Source organism: Daucus carota, chromosome 2 (assembly GCF_001625215.2).
Source record: "Daucus carota subsp. sativus chromosome 2, DH1 v3.0, whole genome shotgun sequence".
In the NCBI taxonomy this organism is placed as follows: Eukaryota; Viridiplantae; Streptophyta; class Magnoliopsida; order Apiales; family Apiaceae; genus Daucus; species Daucus carota.
Window position 1 is genome coordinate 27898594 of NC_030382.2, and position 21131 is coordinate 27919724.

The 21131-nt window shown below is 32.5% G+C and overlaps 2 protein-coding genes across 2 annotated transcripts; one reads left to right on the forward strand and one right to left on the reverse strand.

Annotated features, from left to right (window-relative positions):
- Positions 1-5384: 5384 nt before the first annotated feature.
- LOC108207281 (uncharacterized) lies at positions 5385-7605 on the forward strand. The gene is made up of 5 exons (XM_017377740.1): positions 5385-5403; positions 6299-6516; positions 6599-6955; positions 7038-7124; positions 7270-7605. The coding sequence occupies exons 1-5, from the start codon at positions 5385-5387 to the stop codon at positions 7603-7605; spliced, it is 1017 nt and encodes a 338-aa protein (XP_017233229.1).
- A 3779-nt stretch (positions 7606-11384) lies between these two features.
- Positions 11385-12920, reverse strand: LOC135150484 (uncharacterized). Its single transcript, XM_064086808.1, has 2 exons — positions 12672-12920; positions 11385-11993 (listed from the first exon to the last, which is right to left on the reverse strand). The coding sequence occupies exons 1-2, from the start codon at positions 12918-12920 to the stop codon at positions 11385-11387; spliced, it is 858 nt and encodes a 285-aa protein (XP_063942878.1).
- Between the last annotated feature and the right edge of the window lie 8211 nt (positions 12921-21131).

The following is a 21131-nucleotide window of genomic DNA, read 5'->3' on the forward strand; positions in this document are numbered from 1 at the left end:
GCCACATGATCTCCCGCGTTGTAATTTTTTTCCTCCTCCCGCTCATGTCCGCGTTCTTTTTTTCTCCCTCCCGCTCCCGCTTGTTCTCTCTCTACTGCGTCAGTTCTGGAACAGGTTTGAGTTCATCTTCAATTACAATTGATTTCCTTATCTTTTGTGTTGATTTCTTTATCTTTTGTGTCATCCCTTCGAAGTAGATATAATTAGGTTTTCAGTAATTTTGGGGATTTTTCAGAATTTAATTAGTTCTTTTGTTTTTGTTGTGAAATTAAAAATGGAAGGATCGTTTGTATCTTTGCTTAATGAGGGTTCATTTACTGAAATGGAAGATATGGTATTTACTCAGCCACCACAATCCCAATCACAACCTCCACCCATGTCTCAACCTTAAAGAGAAGTTCCAAAATTGAAAAAAGGCAAAAGATCAAAGAATTTTTTAATTGAAGAAGATATGTTGCTTATTTCTGCATGGCTCAATGTTAGTATGGATCCGGTGCAAGGAAATAATCAGACTCATACAAGTTATTGGAATCGGATTTCGAATTATTACGAGGGAAACAAAGAAGCGCTGGAAAGTGATCGAAGTGCTAATTCGTTGCGTAATCGGTGGTGCACAATCAATGAAAAAGTCTCAAAATTTATTGGATTTTACAATCAAATATGTGGAAGGAATCAAAGTGGATTGACAGAGCAAGATACGGTAGATTTTTTTTCGTTCGACGTTGTTTTTTCGACTAAATGAATGCAGACTATTTTTAATAATATAACTACTTTGTTTGTGCTTATGGAATTCTAAAATATTACTATGATGTTCAGTAGATATATATATATATATATATATATATATATATATATATATATATATATATATATATATACATGTTAGTTATGTGGTAAAGATTAATCAATTTAAATATTTGTTCAGATTAATGAGCCATATTCATTTGTTGTCCACCATACATGTCTATTTGAATCTACTGTGGTGGACTATTAGTGAGCTATATGATAATAGCTTTTTATGCATGATTTAACTGTTGTTAGGTAAGACATGAGAAGCGTGTTAAAATGGCATGAAATCTGTGTTTCATTTTACAGCATATTAATCTGGTATGTTGTATTAAAAGTTTTGAGGATTCTAAAGATTGTTGAAATGCATCTTTATATTATTTGTGTGGAACCATCACAATTCGCATATATATAGAACATGAGTTTAGGGCATTTTGGGCCAGCCTTATCTGTTGGAGAAATATGCCAGCCTAATATTGATCAAGTCTTAAATTTAATTATCTGCTTGAGCAAATGATATAAAACTGGTGTTTGTTGCAGACACTGATATAAGTAGTTTGAGCAGGTATGCAACTTTTAATTGCTTGACCATGGTTTAACATGCTTTGTTAATCACATGAAAGGTGTTTAGATATAATCGACGATAGTGAAAAGGGAATCTCTTGTATGATATCTTTCTTTTTAACCTAAACGATACAATTGTCACTGAATGAGTTTTATAGAATACTTTGTTGTCTTCAAAGATAAGTTCATTTAGCTTATATTGAGACGGAATTTAGTTTAGTATTTTCCTAAACTAAATTGTAGGGAAATGCTAAATGACGTGATCTTTGCATGACTTTTGCTTGCAAGTGAGTTGCAGACGAGATTAGTGCCGCAGACAAAGCAAAATCCACGGTGACATACTGAAATTGAGCCTAATAAACCAGAAATTCTCAATTGATCAAAAATATTAATTCTTCCAACACTGCATGTCCATTATTAGTCCATGTATACATATTTTCTAAATTCTTTCAACGTGGAGTGATCCTAGAGAATACCATTTCAACAAAATATTTTAATCATCAAAGAGCATAGTTTGTAGTTATAGATCAGATTAGAAAATTATAGTAGACAAAGACTTTACTAATTTACACTTTGATCAATAGATATCATATTCATGGTTAACATACATATAAATAGTCCCTCCATCTCATATTATATGTCTTGTTTTGATTATTAAAGAGTCAAATTGACTAAACTTTGACCACAAATTACATATATTATCCAACTTAAAAAGATTAAAAAATTAATTTTTTAGTAACCAATAAACTCTATTGTTGTTTTGTCAACTACCTAGCCTTAGCTCTAGTTGTATTTTAAAAGTAATGACTTTCATTAGCATGTTAATTTATGAAGTTGTGGAGTCTTTGATCTTGTCATTACAATATTGCAATTGTCCTCATGTGTTTTTGAAGTTGCTTGTTGGAATAGTTGGATTCTAATAGGTACACTAGCCTCCACACAATCTACGAGCCAGGTTCCTAACAGAGAATACCAATTTACTAACACGAACCATTTTCTTATCTGCGACTCACACAATGTACTTGGGTGTTAAATCTTTATATATAATTTGCAAGGTCATAGAACCTATATCAAGAATAGGTTCGAGATGATACAACATACAAGTGTAGGTTTATGAGCTTCAATATCTGAAACTCATATCAGTGGTTCAATTCCTTGTGTGTTTCAGTTTATTCTCAGTTGATAAAAGCTATGCTGTTCATAATCAACTATAATAATTTAATCATAGTTGTAAAACACGATAACATAATCCTAAAGATGAAATGCATAACACAAGATCATTGGGGAGTTTTAAAAAAGAAAAAGCTGATAAACTCCACTTCAGATACACTAATTAATTCTCCACTCTAGACACACTAATAGAAAGTAATGGTTTAAGTATATAGATTCATAACTTCAGCTGATATGGTTCCTATTTCAGCTTGTTCTATCCTCCATCTCTCATGCTTTCTCTTGTTCATGTTTGCAAGTAAATAACTAAACATTCTTTGTTATATTGCATGAGAAAATAAAAACATGCGAAGTATTCTCAGCCTGCTCTGCCCGAGGATGGTGATGATCAACCTCCTTATCCTGATTCATAATACTGGACACAGAGAGGGTTATGCAGACTTGTAATGTGTACAGTTATAAAAGTGTAACTTATTGTAGACACCAAACGTATATGCTTTAAAATGTATATTATTTTTCCTAGTGTCCTGGTGAAATATTAGCTGATGAAATAGTGACTCTGATTACAAAGTTCTGCTCTTATGATTTTGATATCTTTTCTGCACTACAGGATCCCCTTAATCATTCTGATATATTAATGTTTTAACAATGCAAGTAGATCAAGTGATAGAGATGTACGAGAGGATTATGAAAGAGAAGTTTTTATTAATACGTCATTGGACATCATTGAGATTTGCTCCTAAATATCAAGCTAGTTTAGTAAAAAAAATTAAGCCGACTAAGGATAAAGAGAATTCTTCACAGTCTGTCGATAGTCAGATTCATATTAGTCTCAAATTTGGTAAAGTGATTGAACGTCCACCTGGGAGAAAGGGAACAAAGAAGTTAAAAAAAAGCTGAAGATGAAGCAAAGGATGAGGAAGGCCTGGAAATTCTTAAAACAATGTAGAAAGATGCATTGGCTATTGCTTCTTCAAGAAATGAATCAATTCAAATGAGCTTGCAACTACATAAGGAAATCATGCAGTTACAAAAAGAGGAGCTACAGATCCGCTTAGCAAAAGAGGAGTGTGAATGACGGAAAGAGAAGTGAGAAAGACAAATTTACGAAACATCCATCATGGCGATGGACACTACTAGGATGTTACCTGATCAAGCTAAATATTATTATGTCCTTAAAGCTGATATCGTGAAAAACATATTATAATTTTTCTATGTATTTCACTTTAAGTTGACTATTATGTAATAGACTATTTTATGTTTTAGATTGAAATATGCTCATTTTATTAATCAATGCTCATTATCGTTCAAAACAATTACAAAAGCATAATAAATAGACAAATATGAAAGGATTACATAGCAAATATGAAAAAAAAAATTACATAAAAAATATCTAATTCATGTCACCACCGTATATTTGCCAATGATGCTCTACAAGATCATTTTGCAACTGAACATGAGCTTGTTTGTCTCGAATTTGCTGGTGCACTTGAATGAATTCTCTAAAGATACATGGATGACGTGGTATTTGCGGAATAGTTGGTATTTCGGTATTTTGTTTTAAAATGTTCTTCTTCCATAATGAAATCCCTTTCATCTTCAATAATCATGTTGTGCAATATTATGCAGGCTGTCACAATATATTTCATTGTGCCCACATCCCAAAATCGTGAAGGTCTGCAAAATATTTTTTTTATTACCTTGAGGTTTTGAAATAGTTTTGACAAAAATTGACCAAGAGGGATATAATACCATCAGCAAGATAATATCCCATATTATATTCATCCGTAGCGGAACTAGGATTAAAAATTAATCGGGGTTCAATTATTTAACATCAAGAATTCATATTTTTATCTCATGAAAGTATATGCACCTTTTTTTATGTGCTGGTGGTGCTATCCTTACTTGAAGTACTAATAGATGATAACTGAATCCTCCGAGTTTGCATATGCTGATAACGTTGCAACACTGATTCGTTTCCACAGTCGCAAACATTGTCTTCTTGATGTACACCATTATACTGTCATTCAGCCACTCATCCCCCATCCGATTACGCAAATCAGACCACATTATTTTCATTGCTGAGAATACTCTCTCAACAGTAGCTGTCGCAATAGGCAAAACAAGAACCAACTCAATCAATCGATAAACAAGAGGATAAGTTGTATGTCTACGAGTCTTCACCATTTTAATTGCAAGCTCCCCTATATTCTTAAGTTCTGAAATATTCTTATGCTCCCCAAATTCTTTTTCTTTTAAATCTTAAATGGTATATATATATAGAGTCATACTCTAATAGATACCAAATTAAAATAGAAACTAGAAACCACACGTCCAGCCCACTAAATTACACTCCCAACCTAGTAGTTTTTAACCCATCCCACACTTAAACAAAACCGCTACAGTTAAAATTGAAAAACAACTCACACCGATACACACGATACACACGACTCGCGCACAACGGTTCATCACCTCCACTACTCCCCTGTTCATCATCGCGCTGCTCCACCGAGCTTCAGGTACGTCTCCAATGGCGGTTTCTTCAACTTTTCCCCACTTTTTTCGTTCTAATTAGGTATATTACAGCTTCTACGAAGAAATTCGAGGCAATTTTTGGATCTCGCAACCGCAGCTTTAAGCACCGAGCAAAATCACTTGAACATTCGTTGAATAGGTACTTTTATGTAGTTTAGTAGTATTTATAGTTAGTTCATCATCTTAATCAACTCGTATTTTTAGTGCATGTTGCTTTTTTGAATTTTAAGGGTTTTGTTGTATATTATTGTGAAAACTGACTTTAATCTACTAATGTTCTTTCATAACAGCTGTTAATTAGCTTATTTCACTTTGAAAGCTACTAAAATATGGCTAGAACTAGAGGAGGTATGTTAAATTAGGGTTTTATCCCTATTTTTCTTTTAATTATTTGTGATTTCTAGTATTTACTTGTCTGAATATGTTGATTTATTGAATAAGATGTTGATGAATATGTTGTTGATTTGGTTATTTCTTGAAATCAGTACGTAGAGTACTTAGTGCATATTACTCATCTTAGTGCATATTAGTGATCTTAGTGTGTAGAGTACGTAGAGTACTTAGTGCATATTAATCATCTTAGTGTAAAGTACTTAGTACGTAGAGTACTTAGAGCATATTTGTTGAAATCAGTACGTAGACTCTAAGTTGTTGATGATGTTTGTAAATTGTATAAAGCTGACCAAATTGGTAAAGTCGTGCACACACAACAGTCGCAACCAGTCTCACTTCACATACATATACATTATACAAGGCAACTTATTAAATACAGAATTGTAGACCTCTTATTAGTCAAGATTGACATGTAGAACTGAAATATTTCTTTAAAAAAACTATTGCAGCAGTGCTAAGTGCTAAGTGTTTGTTATCACATAATTATTTAAGCCTAATCAACAGAGCAATTTGTAAAGAAATAGTGGACATGCATTAGATAACACATAAACAGCTAGTTAATGAGATTTACTATCTAGTGTAGAGTGCTGAGCTTTGATGATTGAAATATGTATCGAATTGGCCTTAGGTACTATGCTGCATACACATTTGAATTACAAAACTATATTAAATATATTAACTATATCACTATCACTAAAATATATTAACTATATCACTAAAATATATTAAGAATATCACTAAAGTATATTAGCTATATCACTAAAATACAACTGCTTAGTATAAATTTGTGAATATACTTCTTGTTAAATAGTATATTTTACATGTATTTGCAAGTTTTATGATTTTGCAGGTTACATAGTTCAATGCAGAAGAAGTTCAAGACTTCGTGCACAAAGTTTGTCAAAGTTTACAAACACTCAAGATAATCCCGTAGATTTAGAATCCGAAGATCAATTAAACATGAATACCAACAGCATACGAGAGAAAACACCACTTGTAAAAGTCTATCGACGTCTAGATAACAAAATCATAAAGAGTACTGCTGGAAGGAATATCAAAAGTCTTGTTGTATGTGATCAACTACATTATTTCTTAGTTGTATTATTGATTTATAAATTCATCTAACTCATTATTTTGTATGATTTCCCAGGGAAATAAAATTGTTGATGAAGTACAAGAGGATGAACAAAATAGTGATAATCTGGTGGATGAACAAGATGCAGAGCAAGATAATGAACAAAAAAGTGATGAAGATATGCAAGAAACTGAAGAAGATAGTGCACAACAAGAAACTGAACAAGAAGACAGTGCACAGGTAGATGACATGGACCAAGAAGATAGTGCAGAAGAAGAAGATAATGCACAAGAAGATGACGAACAAGACGATGTACCAAACGAAAGTGAAGAAGAAAATGATGATGAACAAGAAGAGGATGAAACAGCAAATCAAGATCAAGTCAACAATGCACAACCAAAGATTAAAATAACAAAATACAAAAGGAAAAAGGTAGAATATATCTTCACGTTCTTCATTCTTAAATTATAAAACTAAATGTTCTTACACATGAATTATTTTATGTTCTTAACAGGAAGCTGCATTTGAAACTCAGATACCAAGAAAAAGGATTGCCGGAACATTATATCCAACATTGAAGTTCATGAACAAAGATTTTCAGGTATTTTTTTATTTATTTCGTTACTTAGAATTAGAAATTTGAGTAGAATATAATTGAATAAGATTGGTATGAGTGTGGAATGATGCCATGCACTGTCCTTTCTTGTGGTTTCTACCACACTAATTATTTCCTCTTTTTTCCTTAGAAAACAGAAGGGGCTAAACATATAACTAAGGCAAAAGAGGAGGTCAAAATAAGGATTTCTCCAAGGCATTTTAGTAAGATGGTAAGTGAACTCACGAAAGAACAGAGGGACTGGGTTACAAGAGCTGGTTTTGGACTCTTACTAGATTTTGAGCTTGATATTTTGCCAACCAAAATCGCCTACAATGTACTCCAAATCTTTGATCACCACTCAATCTCACTGAAGCTGAAGGATGCTGATATTAATATTACAAGTGAAGATGTCTATGATGTGTTCGGCTTGCCAAATGGAGGACATCCTCTTATTCTGGCATCACCTAGAAAGTACAGTGAATGAATCAAAGATTGGCATGCACAATTCACTTTCCCTAATCAAATAACAACACAAATGATTGTTCAAGTGATGAAAAACCAAGAAGTTAATGATAACTTCAAATTAAACTTCCTTGTTGTTATGTCAAATGTTCTTATTGGTACAAAAGGAGCTTCTTATGTGGACAAACAACTGCTGCAACTTGATGATAACCTTGACAATCTCAAGAAGTATAACTGGGCAGATTTCCTCCTAAGCTACCTTGTAATTGGAATGGAAAGTTGGAACAGAACAACAACAACATTTTTCCAAGGATCACTCATCTTTCTCACTGTAAGACAACCATCTAAATATTTTTTTTCTCATTCGTATATTCTAATAGAATATAAGATGTAATTAATAGTTTTACTTGTTTTTCTTTGTAGTTGTTATATGTCGACCGTGTGAGGTACAAAGGAATTAACCTAGTTGATAGACAATTTCCTTCCTACACTGGTTGGACTCTAGAAAGGTTGAGAGAAAGACAAGAAATTGAGGTCATTGACGGAGTTTTTGGAGTAATTGGATCAATCCAACCAAGTTTAAAAGAATATCTACAAAAAAGTGATCCTTCTGAAACTCCAAAGACAAAGGTATGATCCTGTTTGTATATGGAATACATAGTCGAGAAACTATCTTATTCTTTTTATATGAAAATGTTTTTCATCCTTAATTATAGGTAAATGATAATCAAGGTGGAGGATGGGATACCTGGCAGTATTAGTCAGAGGTGGATAGAATTGCAGATGAATACCTTAAGAAAAAGGCGTCAACATCACAAGAACCTCATCAATCAACTCAGTGGGAAAGTCCACAAAATACACAGTATTACACTCCTCCAACGGAGGCAGCTGATGCAAATGTGGAACCAACTGAACAGGTACATTATATATAAATAAATAACATACTACTATAATTCATGCAAATGATCACTATAAAACTACTATATATATCACTAGAGTATATTAGCTATATCACCTATTAAAATTTTATAATACTACCATATATATCATTATATTTCAATTCTAAATTTGGCCTTGACTTCTCAGGATGTACTTGATGATTTACATAAAAGGGCAGAGGAACTTGTGGAGATAAAGTCCAAATTTGATGAAGATTTAATGAAAGTAAGGGAAAAGTTTCCCGATAATAAAAACTTTGCTATTATCAGTGAAATGCTGAAAGAATATCTTATTCCTAACCAGGAAACTGGTGATGATTTGGGTGATGAATTATCACCTGAAATAGCGCCAGCCTAAAAGTTGTTGAGGAAATGGATAGAACAAACATAGAGATCCTTACTGACCAACAAAAAGATGATGAGAGATATGTCCCTCCTTTTTCGCTTGGACTGGATGACATAGAAAAAGAAAATAATCAAGATTTGGTCACGCCAGAGCCACAAGGGAGAGAAAAGAGCAAGCGCACAAAGAAAGTTGGTCCTTATCAAAAATCACCATATGTTAACAGGGTGATAGATATCAAGGAAAGAATGAACAATGAAGACTTTGGATATTGGGTGTTCTTGCTAAAGAAAAGGGGCGACTTACTGTAAGTATATTGTCCTTTCTATTATATACATTTCTTTATCTGCCTACTACTAATGAATATATATAATTACAGGGATGATCAGTTTAAATGGGAGGATGTGAGATGTATCAAGGAACATTTGTTGACGCTGAAACCAAAAACAAGCGTCTATTACTCTATCATCGATACATGGGCAACAATTCTAAATGACAGTGAGAAATGCAAATCAGATGAGTCACCACTAAGGCTTTTCTGCACCATTGGAGATTTGGTAATAAATACTGCCTTCGTATATTCTAATTAATTTCTTTCTATTTCATAACTTAATACACCAGAATCTAATATCTTTATATCAAACAGATTTTCAGCATTGATCCAGAAAAAAAAGTCAGCGAAACTTATGATTCATTCGCTAGTGGGATGGACAAGATTCTTCAAACTTTTTCCATCAAAAAAGTAGAAGACACGGAAATGGTAAATGTCATTACTTAACTTATTTTGACATAGATCTCACCATTTCTCAAATATCTTGGACTAAAATATCTCTTACTATGATTACAGGTGTGCTTTCCTATTAACAAATTTGAGCACTATTATTTGGTATGCTACGGTATCAAAACCATGGGATACTTTGTAATTGACAACATTTTACGTGAAGCACAGCCAAAGGTGTACTATAGTAGGGTATTGGAGGTCTTGGTAATATATTATTTTATCCTTCATTCCACTATTACAAATATAAACAAGCACTATTTTAAGTCCACTATACTAATAATTTGCATTTTTTACAGCATTCTCACTTTTGCAATTATATAAATAAGAATGGAAATCCAGGTTTGGGATCAGAGTGCGGAGAATGAAGCCTCGTTTTGTGAGAATGCCATGGCAGACTACCAACAATTCTACAGATTGTGGTTTTTTCCTCATGCGCCATATGGAAACTTTCAAAGGAGATACCAAAAATTGGAATACTGAGTTAATAGAAGAAGGGGAAAGAATAGTTTCATATTTTACATACTTATATACTGCTTTATATTTAGCATTTATATACGTTATTATTATTATTATTACATCATACCACTTAGATATTATGTATACTTATATTATAGCTAATATATTTTAGTGATATAGTTAATATATTTTAGTGATATTGATTAACGTGTATATAGTTTTGTAATTCAAATGTCTATGCAACATAGTACCTAAGCCCAATTCGATACATATTTTAATCATCAAAACTCAGTACTCTGCACTAGATAGTAAATCTCATTAACTAGCTGTTTATGTGTTATCTAATGCATGTTCTTAATTTCTTTACAAATTGCTCTGTTTATTAGGCTTAAAAAATTATGTGATAACAAACACTAATAAACAAATTACCATATTATGCAGGCAACACAGGATAAACAAATTACTAGGCTCAGGTTCAAATATAACACAACAATCCTCTCTTCACACCCGAATGAACTCAGAGAGCCTATCACCACAGAAGCTATAACCTTGTACAATATAGCAGAAAAGCACAATATCATCAACGTCGTCCTAGCTGGAAAAGCTACAGAGAAGTTTCCAACAAAAAAATCTGGAAAGAGAGTGAAATTCACAGTGAACTTAATAAGTTCATTCCACGAAGTAGAACGATCATCTCAAGAAGGACCACCTCCTTCTTAGTGCATTGTTTTAGTTCATTGTTTTAGAATATTAGAAACTGATTTACCAGAATCATTAGATGGTTGAATTGTGTTGATAAACTAAGAATGATTTACTGGATTGTTTTTGTATGGATATGCTTATTTTTGTTTTACCATCTCAAAATGCAATGGGAAATATTTGGCTTTTTTAATTTTGTAATTGTTTCATTTTAGTTTTATCGTTTTTCATTGTTTCATTACACAATAAAGCAGGATATCACTAAAAAACACACATATCACTAAAACATGGGATGTATACTACTAAATTACACTGATAACATAACTAAATTATATTACCTATATCACTAAAAATCAGCTCATTTTTACTGCAAAACTTAACAAATTCAGTTTATATATTCAATATAATAACACTAAAAGCCATTAACTGACAATGTATCAGTACTAATATGCTTTATAAAGATAATTTATAAACACTCAAAATGTACCAGTTATAGAACTCAGAAAACATAAAATCGAAATGTACTAAACACTTTATAAAGACAACTGCACATGGTCTTTTAAAAATGAAAATTAAAATCATATTCACAAGATATTCGAAACTACAGCTCCTCCATCCTTCTTTTTCTTTGGACAAGTTCTCGAATCATGAGTGGTTGCCGAGCATTCTTTACATCTTCGAACTCTTTTATTTGCTTTTGTCATTGCTTTCTCTCTATCACTGACAAGCCACTTGAAATAATTTCCCTTGTTCCTGGAAACAGTTGGTGCAAGAATGGTAACCTCTCCAACCGGCTGTTCACCTACCATAGCTTCCATATGGTCCTTTTTAGTATAATCAGCAGCATCTCCATCATACTTTTCAAAATCACTACCTATCTGCTTAATGATTTTGTGAACATAGTCAAGCTTTTTCATTTCAACTCCAGCTTTGTTAAGAATCTGACGAAAATCAAACCATAAGTTTGTCAACTTCAACGACACTTGCTCCATTTTAAAATAATCTGAACACACAACATTATATTCCAATGAAGTGACACATTCTACAACTTTCATCCAACGATTAAGCACAAGACTTCTTGGAAATTTTGTGACACCAATTTGCTTCAAGCCGCAAAAAGCATGCCTACAAACAATTCCACACATAACAAATTGTTTGCATGAACATAAGGCATGTGATCTGCTAACAGATACCTGCAGAATGAATATTACTAACAATATTAGAATAATAAATCAGAAAATACATCAACCATATAGTAATTATGTTTTCACAAAATACAACAAAGAGCAAAATACAACATAGAGCAATATACTAATAAATCATAAAATACAACAGATAATAAAAAACAAATGTGAAGAGAGAAAAAGCACTGACCACCAGAGATGTACCACTAATATATATTTAAGGTATCACTAATATAAAATAAATATATCACTAAAATAATGCAAATATAACTACCTCAGTATACCATTGTCTACTGCATTCAATACTACGAATATAGCTATTTCTTACAAATTTCTTACAAATTTGTTCAATTCCTTACAAATTAAACAACTATATCATAATAACTACAACAAATCCTACTCCATATAAACAACTTTAAAGATGAATAAAATGTTGTTAAAAGCCAGCAATAACTAAAGTAGTAATCTCAGCCTATCATCATCAAAGAATTGTTACAACTCACAACACAACTACTAGTATTTCTTAAACTCACATCACAGCTACTAGTATTTATTTAGAAATAAAAATTGACCATATGCTAAACTTATCGTCAACTTCAACCAAAATCAGTACAATAACACATACCTTAAAAAGTTTACACAATTACAAGAAAAAATTTACTACTCTAAGAAAGAAAAAACACATACCTTAAAAAGTTTATCTTTAACTTTGACATCCTTTATTTCAAATTGAGTTACTCTATCAACTTCTTCACTCATTTTCTTAATCTGCATATCCAAGCAAGATGCCAAAATCTCTTCTTGGACTTTGTAAAAAATTGAACGTGTAAATAGGTTTGCTGCATCATCTTCAATGAACCATCTTGATAACATATTTGGCTTGCTTGAGTTAAACTCGTGGTCTAACCGTTCTGTTTCATTCCGCTGCCTATGCATTGCACTCTCAAAATGTAAGTCTAAATGTAAAGACAACCCTATGATTAACAAACAAATAGGGGGAGATTGTAAGTCTAAATGTAAAGACAACCCTATCTGTTACATAGGGATGATAACTCAACAATAGAACATGACAAGTAAATAACACTACGCCTGCGCCGGAATCGGAAGATACGAAGACAAAGGTTGAAGAAGCCATCTACAGTCTTGAAGGAATAAGTTCACTGGAAGAAGTTCATTAATATGTTCATGCCTCAGTGAAGAATAAAGATTGAAGTATTCAAGATTGTGGAAGCAATGAAGATGTTGTCCAAGTACTCGAAAGATTTGAGTGCAACCCCTGAAGCAAGATATTTCTATATATCTTAGTTGGTTATTTATAATCAACAAACTGAAGCATAAACTAACCCGGAACCGACTGATCAATATTTGCTGACAAAGACGGTACAATGTTTAACTTTGGTGTTAGTCGCTTGTGAACCAGACCAGTGCACTAAGCGTCAGCACGTACGGAGTTTGCAAAGTATTTATCAATCGAAGAATTGATCCAGTCATAACAAGTCATTTGTTAAAGCCAAGCCAAATGCCTAGCCTCTGCAAGCTATGCCAAAGTGACATTTTTATATGTGTGCACTTATATAGTTATATATGTATAAATATATTTATATATTTGTATATATGTATATTTAATTAAATATAGTGTACATACTATATATGTATATATGTTTTTAAACATATGTATATGTATATTTATATGTATATATATTTAAATAAATATATATGTATATAATATATGTATTTATATTTTACATAAACAATTATATAATTAAGTGTGTATATATATTATATTATGTGCATAAATATATGTATATTTAGAGAGAGTTATATATATTTTTATATTTATATTTACACATAGTTATATGTATATTATATATATATTTAAATATATGAGAATATATTTAAATATATGTGTATATATATGTTACTATATGTTTATATAAATATTATATATATATGTATATATTTATATATATACTTTTCTTTATATATATTAATGTTTATATTTATATTTATAAATAACTATATATATATCTCTCTCTCTCTCTATATATATATATTTACATTTGTATTTACATATAATTATATATTATATATATTTAAATATATGACAATATATTTAAATATATGTACATATATTATTATATGTTCATATAAATAAAATATATATGTGTGTATGTATTTATATAGACTTTTATTTATTAATATAATAACAACATAATATATTATATTATATATATTATGCATGCATGTGATGATGTCACGTATCTAGGTTATATACTGTAGCCTTGCATGCTGGTTTGTGAAATCGACTAAGGCAGGGGTGAAGCACAGGGAAACTCTATGCAGCTAGCGCCATTCAACAATCACTGAAGAAAGTCTAAGGCAGTTGTATTGTTATTGGTATTCACTAAATGTGTGATTTGCTGTGCTTATGGCGCAAAGTGTACAAAGTCATTTGTAACCTTGCGTCTATGATCTTACGTACTGCTGTTGTTGATAAACAAGCAAGGCCATTCTTGGAATCTCACTTGTGGCGCTTGGAGAGATAACGGTTTGCCTATGTGTAGTTATACTTGGCGCAAGTTGACGTAAATGCTCTATAATCTAAGGCACACTCAGTATACACTACAGGAAGGAACAAAGAAGCGCAACTTACCTTTATCTATGTTAACCTCGGTTTGCTGCTGTGCATGCTGGGTTAGATTAAGTGGCGCCAACTCTCTACTGCATTGTGACTGTGAATGAATGTGGCGCGAGTTAAGTTCAGTGTGAAAAATTTTAAGGCAACTTACAGTGTGACACAGGTAATTCCATCAAAGCGCCAATTCAAGTCTTTCATGGTCCAAGGAGAGAGAATGGCCATGCACATGGATGAAAGTAAGGCGCAACTTCTCCCCTCCTGTGTTAGCGCAACTTGGTTAATATGTTAACTAGGAGTGATAAGAGGCACTACTGGAATCTATACTTTGGCGCAAGTTGGCTGAGATGAAAATAAAGCTAAGGCAGTTTGTCACACTCATATACTGAGAAGAATTTAAGCGCCACTTGAAGACTATCCAAGTTAACCAGGGTTAGTTTATGAAAAGCCTATAAATACCCATGGATTTTGTTCTCATTTGTAACACTCTCCACCACCTTTATGGTGGAATGGCTTTGTGCCTTGCACACTACTACACACAAATAAATCATAGCTTTGTTTTGTAATATATATATTTAGAAGCTAGGGTTTGTGAGTGTACGTAGTAGTAGCCATTGTAGCCAACCTTCGGGTTTGGATTTGTAGCACCCTTCGAGGTATTTATCAATATACAGATATACCTTGGAAAATATTGTGTGTTGGTTTAATATTTTCATATCCTCAGAAACCGACCCGATAAATATCCGGAACACGAAACCCATTACAGGACTGCAATTTATTTATCCGCAAGATTCGAAAGAATTTTAAATTGTAGTGAGTATCGTATTCAACCCCCCCTTCTACGATACTATGGACCTAACAATTGGTATCAGAGCCAGGTTGATTGATATACAAATCAGGATCCTTATCGTACGGAAAATCAAGAACCTAGCTTTTGATATTTGATTAGGGGAAATGTTCATCCGGTTTGTGTTGCTGAATTTGTCCGTAGGCCTAAGCAAGGATTATCTGTTGGATACTGAACTTTGGACCAGGACTTATAAATTTATATTTTAAATTTTAATAAGTTTATTTTATAAATTTGATTTAACTTATTTTAAACTTATTAATTGAGTTTATTATGAATTAATTAAATTTATTTTATGAACTTAATTAAATTTATTTTATAAACCTTATGAAATTCATTTAATAAATTTGTTCAAATTTATTTTAGACTTGTAAAGTTTACTCTTAGACTTTATTAAGTTTATCATAAATTTTATAAATTTATTATTTCAATTTTTATAGTTTATAATTTATATTTAAGTTAAAATATAAAATATAAATTTAAGAGGATTTAACTGATTATGGATATAAGCTCAAGTTTAAGGGTTCAATTTAGTTTGTCTTGGAAGCTATGATTTAATTGGAGACGAGACACTTGAATATTTTCAAAAATTAAATTTATACAATAAATTTTAATATATTTACTAAATGAATTTGAAATAAATTTATTCTAAACTTATTCAGTTTATTATGAATTTATTTGTATTTATTTTTTAAATATAATTAAATTTATTTTATAGATTTGATTAAGTTTATTTTATACTTTATTTTCTTTTATCTTTTAAAACTTATTTTTAAATTTATTTTCTTTATAATTTAAACTAAATTTAAATAATTAAGTGTCCCGTAACCTTTTTAATTATTCTACTCCAAGACAAATCAGATTGACATTTAGTTGAGACTGATCAGGCTGACAGATTACAAGACAAACACCGGGCTTTCAAATACTAGATTCTCAGAACCGGTAATGGAAGTACATTGATGACCCAATCCAATTGATTTCTCAAAGGATTATTAGAAGCAGTTTTCTACGTTCTACAAAGATGATTGTGATTCAAAGAAGATTCTATTGAAGACTGATTGGACACTAACTGACAGTGAATTTTGAAGAAGGTACTTCAGGCCTTGATCTGAGTAATTACTCCGACTTGATTATCAGATCACCAGATCAGAATGGGAATTTGCTACATCTACAATGAAGCATCTTTCCAGGGCTCGGAATGTCAACTTTGAATGGCACCACTAGTAGTAGGAAAAGAGAAGTTTTTGCAGAAGAATCTTCAAGAGATTTCAATCTAACTCAGTGATTCAGGGTTATACAATTACACAGTGAATTGTATCAATGCTAAGTCCATCCAGAATCAAGTAAATCAAAGACAGAGAACTGTGGAGGTTTAAGGATATAATTATCGAGTTACTACCGCACCAAATCAGTTTCGTGCATTTATGTCAGAACCTTAGGATTGAACAGAAGAGTTTGTAACTGCTGAATTCGAGGAAGCTCAAGTCGACGAAAGTTAACACTTTTGAAGAATGTGAGGACAGAACTTCAAGGATTAGCATAACACTGTCTGAGAGGTTTAGTCATGTCAGATTCAGATGGAATCCATTGGTTTCAAGTGGAGACTCTTCGAGGTTTAGTTCGACAGGTTGTTTGGAAACTGAGTTGGTCAGTACACACAATATTGATTGGTATCTTTAGCAAATGAGGGTTTCTATATATATTGAAGCCTCGACAAACAAGGATGATAGGGCTTGTCTGAAATTCAAGTGGATGTTTTGAAAGAAACATCACAACAAGTTCTTATGCTATTTTAGGAAAGGTGTGAGCTGGATCAGTTGCTGATGAGAAGGATGATTATGGTTATCTGGCTATCCCAGCATTCTCTGAAGATGACTCAACTCGCACATCTCAGGTATGAATTCTTTTTATCTATGCAATACATATTTCTTTATATTCAAAGCATGTTATAAATCTCTGAGTAGAATTGTTTAAAACACAAGCACAAGCATGATAGCATCACAATAGATAATGATTGGACTAGTATGCTAGATCACTTCTCTAGTAACTAGGTTTGATGATAATCTTGTGCATGTGTCTTTAGCAGATTCTTAACATGTGTATAAATATTTAGGATTTGATTATTTGCAATGGTGAGATTAGAAGCTTTCCTTTGGAACACGACTCTTAGTTTTAGGGGTTATGATTCTAGCATGTATAACTTTGTTAAAACATTTACTTTCAGATTCCCTAGTACAATTAGATTTGCTTATCTAATCTGAATTGTTTGTTAAGGATTTAATTTGTTCTATGATGGAATGTCTATCTTATGTCAGTAGAACTTTTAGAACTTCATGTTAGATCTAAAACTGACTTAGGTAATAAAGATAGTATAATGCCATATAACAATAGAGTGGGATTAGTATGAATTGATAATGTGATTATTAATTTGTCTATGATCATTATGATTTTAGGAGATTATTGAATATCGGTAATTCTGCTTTATACCTGTAGCACTTGTGTTAATTGGTTTAAGTAGAGAGTACTGAATCTTCTGAATTGCATAACTGCCTGTCTTGCTCTTGTCTTATCTTTGATTGTTTGCCATGTGTATTCAACATCATGTCTGTTTATTTTCATGTCATGAATGCATGTCTTTGTACTTGCATTGATTTTAGAAAAGCATGTTTGAGAATCACATTAGGGCAATGTCTAAATAAGAATTAGCATGTTAAGGTTGCTTCTGTTGTTACCACTGTTAAAGAAAAATCTCTAATCCATCCGGACCCAGTTATGATTGGGGACCATAGAACTCTTTCCATTTGTGATTGCAGGTTACATATGATCCATATGATTTTTGGTGCACTTTGTTTGCTGAGTAGCTGAAATCATATGATTCACCAAAGTACCCTGTTAGCAAATGTGATCATGTGAGCAGTTCCGTCAATAATCTTTGAAAGATGACAACAAAGATTCTCTTGCGGGACATGCTTGTTTTCCTAGAATGTCATCATGGAAGCATATCTTTCTTGCAAGAAGTCAAAACACACATTCCTAGTATTAGACGGTTCTCTGACAAAGGACATTATGTCAGTTCATGGAATAGTGTTTTATCTTTAAATCAGGAAGGATGTGAATTTTACTCGTAGCTAATATGGAACTTCAACTAAAGATGGAGTGAGCTGTTTCGATAGTAAAGCTTCATCATATAAGTGTTAGCTATAGCATCTGAAGCTCTCGCACTTGTATGTCAAAACAAGGAGCTCTTTCTATTCGTAAGAAGAGAATTTGTGAGAGGACTACCTCATCTGGAATTCAATATGGATGAAGATTATGAGGTATGTCAATAGAGAAGTCGAAGGAGCATCGCACAGAAGCAAAGATATGATTAACATTACTGAGCCGCTTCAGATGATACATATGGATTTCTACGGATCAGTTAATGTCATGTCTGCAAACAAAGCCAGATATCCTTTTGCGATGATCATTGACTACTCTAGATTCTTTCGTGTTGTTCGTATGTGTTCGAAGGACAAGACGTCACAAATGAAGGTTAATCAAGATGAACCCTGATCATTGATAAATCCAGAAAGGCACTATTCTTGTCAGTCGCCAATCAGAAGCAAACACTAACTCTTGGTATGTGTTTGGAGGAAAATGCCTCTTTGCAAGTCTTGCATTTGAAGCTCATTGAATATTTTCCTCGGCTACTCTATGGAGTCTACAGTCTACAGGGTGATTGTGATTAATCAACAGAAGGTGATTGTAAGTCTGGACAAGAGATTGAATGACACTTTGCTCCAAGTTGTTAAAGGTGATATTATTGGTTTAATAATGATTCAGATCCAAGCAGAATCTCTTTGCAAGGATAAGGATTATTAAAGAAATCCCAGCAACAGCTTAGGGGGAGCATTTGGTGGATCCACTAGTCAAACTCAACACCACATTGAATATGAACAGGACATATCAAGAACATATCTGCTTAGACAAAGGGTTGGAAGTCAATATCATTCCCGGGTTCTAGTTCTTAAATGTTCCTAATGGTGAAGTGAAGACTGGGAGAGCTATTGTCAAAGAATGTTGTTTCTATAGCTGAAACTTGAGGAAGATTCAGAAGCTCTTAAAGGGATCCAGATTGAGTGATTGCACAGCAAGATGATCTCAATCAGTTTGAAAGCAGATTGTGCGGATTCTGATACCCTGACCTAATGACAATTCATTACTTAGTACTTGTCGGGTATTTAGATTCCAACTGGATAATTTTGGCTCTGTTACGAGGGACAAGCCAATTTGGTTGCTTAGGGTTACTACAAAGGAAAAGGTTATGAAGATGATGGAAATCGAATCTTCAAGTTGAGGACTCCACATCTTAGGGGACTCAACGACCTTCATGATTGAACTAAAGCACCATTGATGAGACTAGGGTTCAGGATATTATAGTGAGCTAGAAGATGAAGCTTCATACAACATTTCAAGGACTTTGCAGTTGCAGATCCAACGGAATTCGTATATCTCTTTCCTCATCAGCTCTCTATGAGTTACTCTCCAAGACCTGATGATCGTCATGAACATGGTATGACTTCTGACTAGCATATTATTTTAAATATCTGTTTGCTAGAGTCATATTGGGTATCCAAATTATTACCTCTCATGATACAAGGCACACACAATACAACTATTTGTGCTGCGATACCATGATTATATTATATGTGGACTAACGTCACTTGTGCAAGATAATTGCTAAGTGAATGCAGATTAGTGATATGATGAGTTTGTTGGAAAGTTGCAATTCTTTATGGTCTACTAGTTAGCCTAAAGAATGATGGCAATAAAAGGAAGTCAGGGATCTTTTGAATATGCGCATTTTGGAAGATTCTAGACCTGCCAAGACTTATGCCAACAACCACTGGACTTGATCAGTACAAGAGAGGTACATCAACTGAAATGTCAAGTCTCAGAGGTATTCAACTTATCATTTTACTTAACTGCAAGTGGATCACATACTATATTTTTCATAAGGTATTACTTATTTCATGAGCATGTCTATCGTATTTATTAAATGAATTCATGAGTATTAAATTGCCTATACTTAGGACTTGTGAATTTATTTAAATTCCAGTACCTCGTGCTTTTTGCTATTATATGTGATTGCCATGTTTATTGCTTTGCATGCTTTGATGGTGATCATATGTTTTAGCATGAGTGTTGGTTATTTCAAATTATTTAAATTGTGTTGCATGACTATTAAGTGACTTATTTGTTCATGATTTAAATGATTAGAGATGACATGAAGCATGACTTAATTATGTTATTTTTCTTGATCTATACCTTTTCAACAATTGGTATCTAGTAGAGAACTTTGCCATAATCTAGTCGTGATATATCTGTATTTATGAACATACTTAGGATTATTTTCTAGGTTGAATTCATTTTTATAGGTATAAAATCTGAAGCATGACTTATTTGTTTCTATACTTGTGACTTGTATCAGTAATTGGTATGTGGTTAGAATCTAGTTGGAATTTAGTCATGATATACTAGTATTTGTGGAGTTACTTAGATTCTCTATAGGCTGAATCCATTTATATTAGTGTATATCCTTGAAGCATAACTATTTGTGTTGGATATTTGATGATTTATTAATTGATATTTCATTTCATGTCTAACTGCATATAGTTGTGATACT

Bases quoted from the DNA above. Each gene is read 5' to 3' on its own strand.
- LOC108207281 (XM_017377740.1), top strand. The intron at 6,517-6,598 runs GTATGTGATCAA...ATGATTTCCCAG, and splicing joins GGAATATCAAAAGTCTTGTT to GGAAATAAAATTGTTGATGA. The intron at 6,956-7,037 runs GTAGAATATATC...TGTTCTTAACAG, and splicing joins CAAAATACAAAAGGAAAAAG to GAAGCTGCATTTGAAACTCA.
- LOC135150484 (XM_064086808.1), bottom strand. From the start codon at position 12,920: ATGCATAGGCAGCGGAATGAAACAGAACGGTTAGACCACGAGTTTAAC. The intron at 11,994-12,671 runs GTATGTGTTTTT...TTCATTCTGCAG, and splicing joins TTAAAGATAAACTTTTTAAG to GTATCTGTTAGCAGATCACA.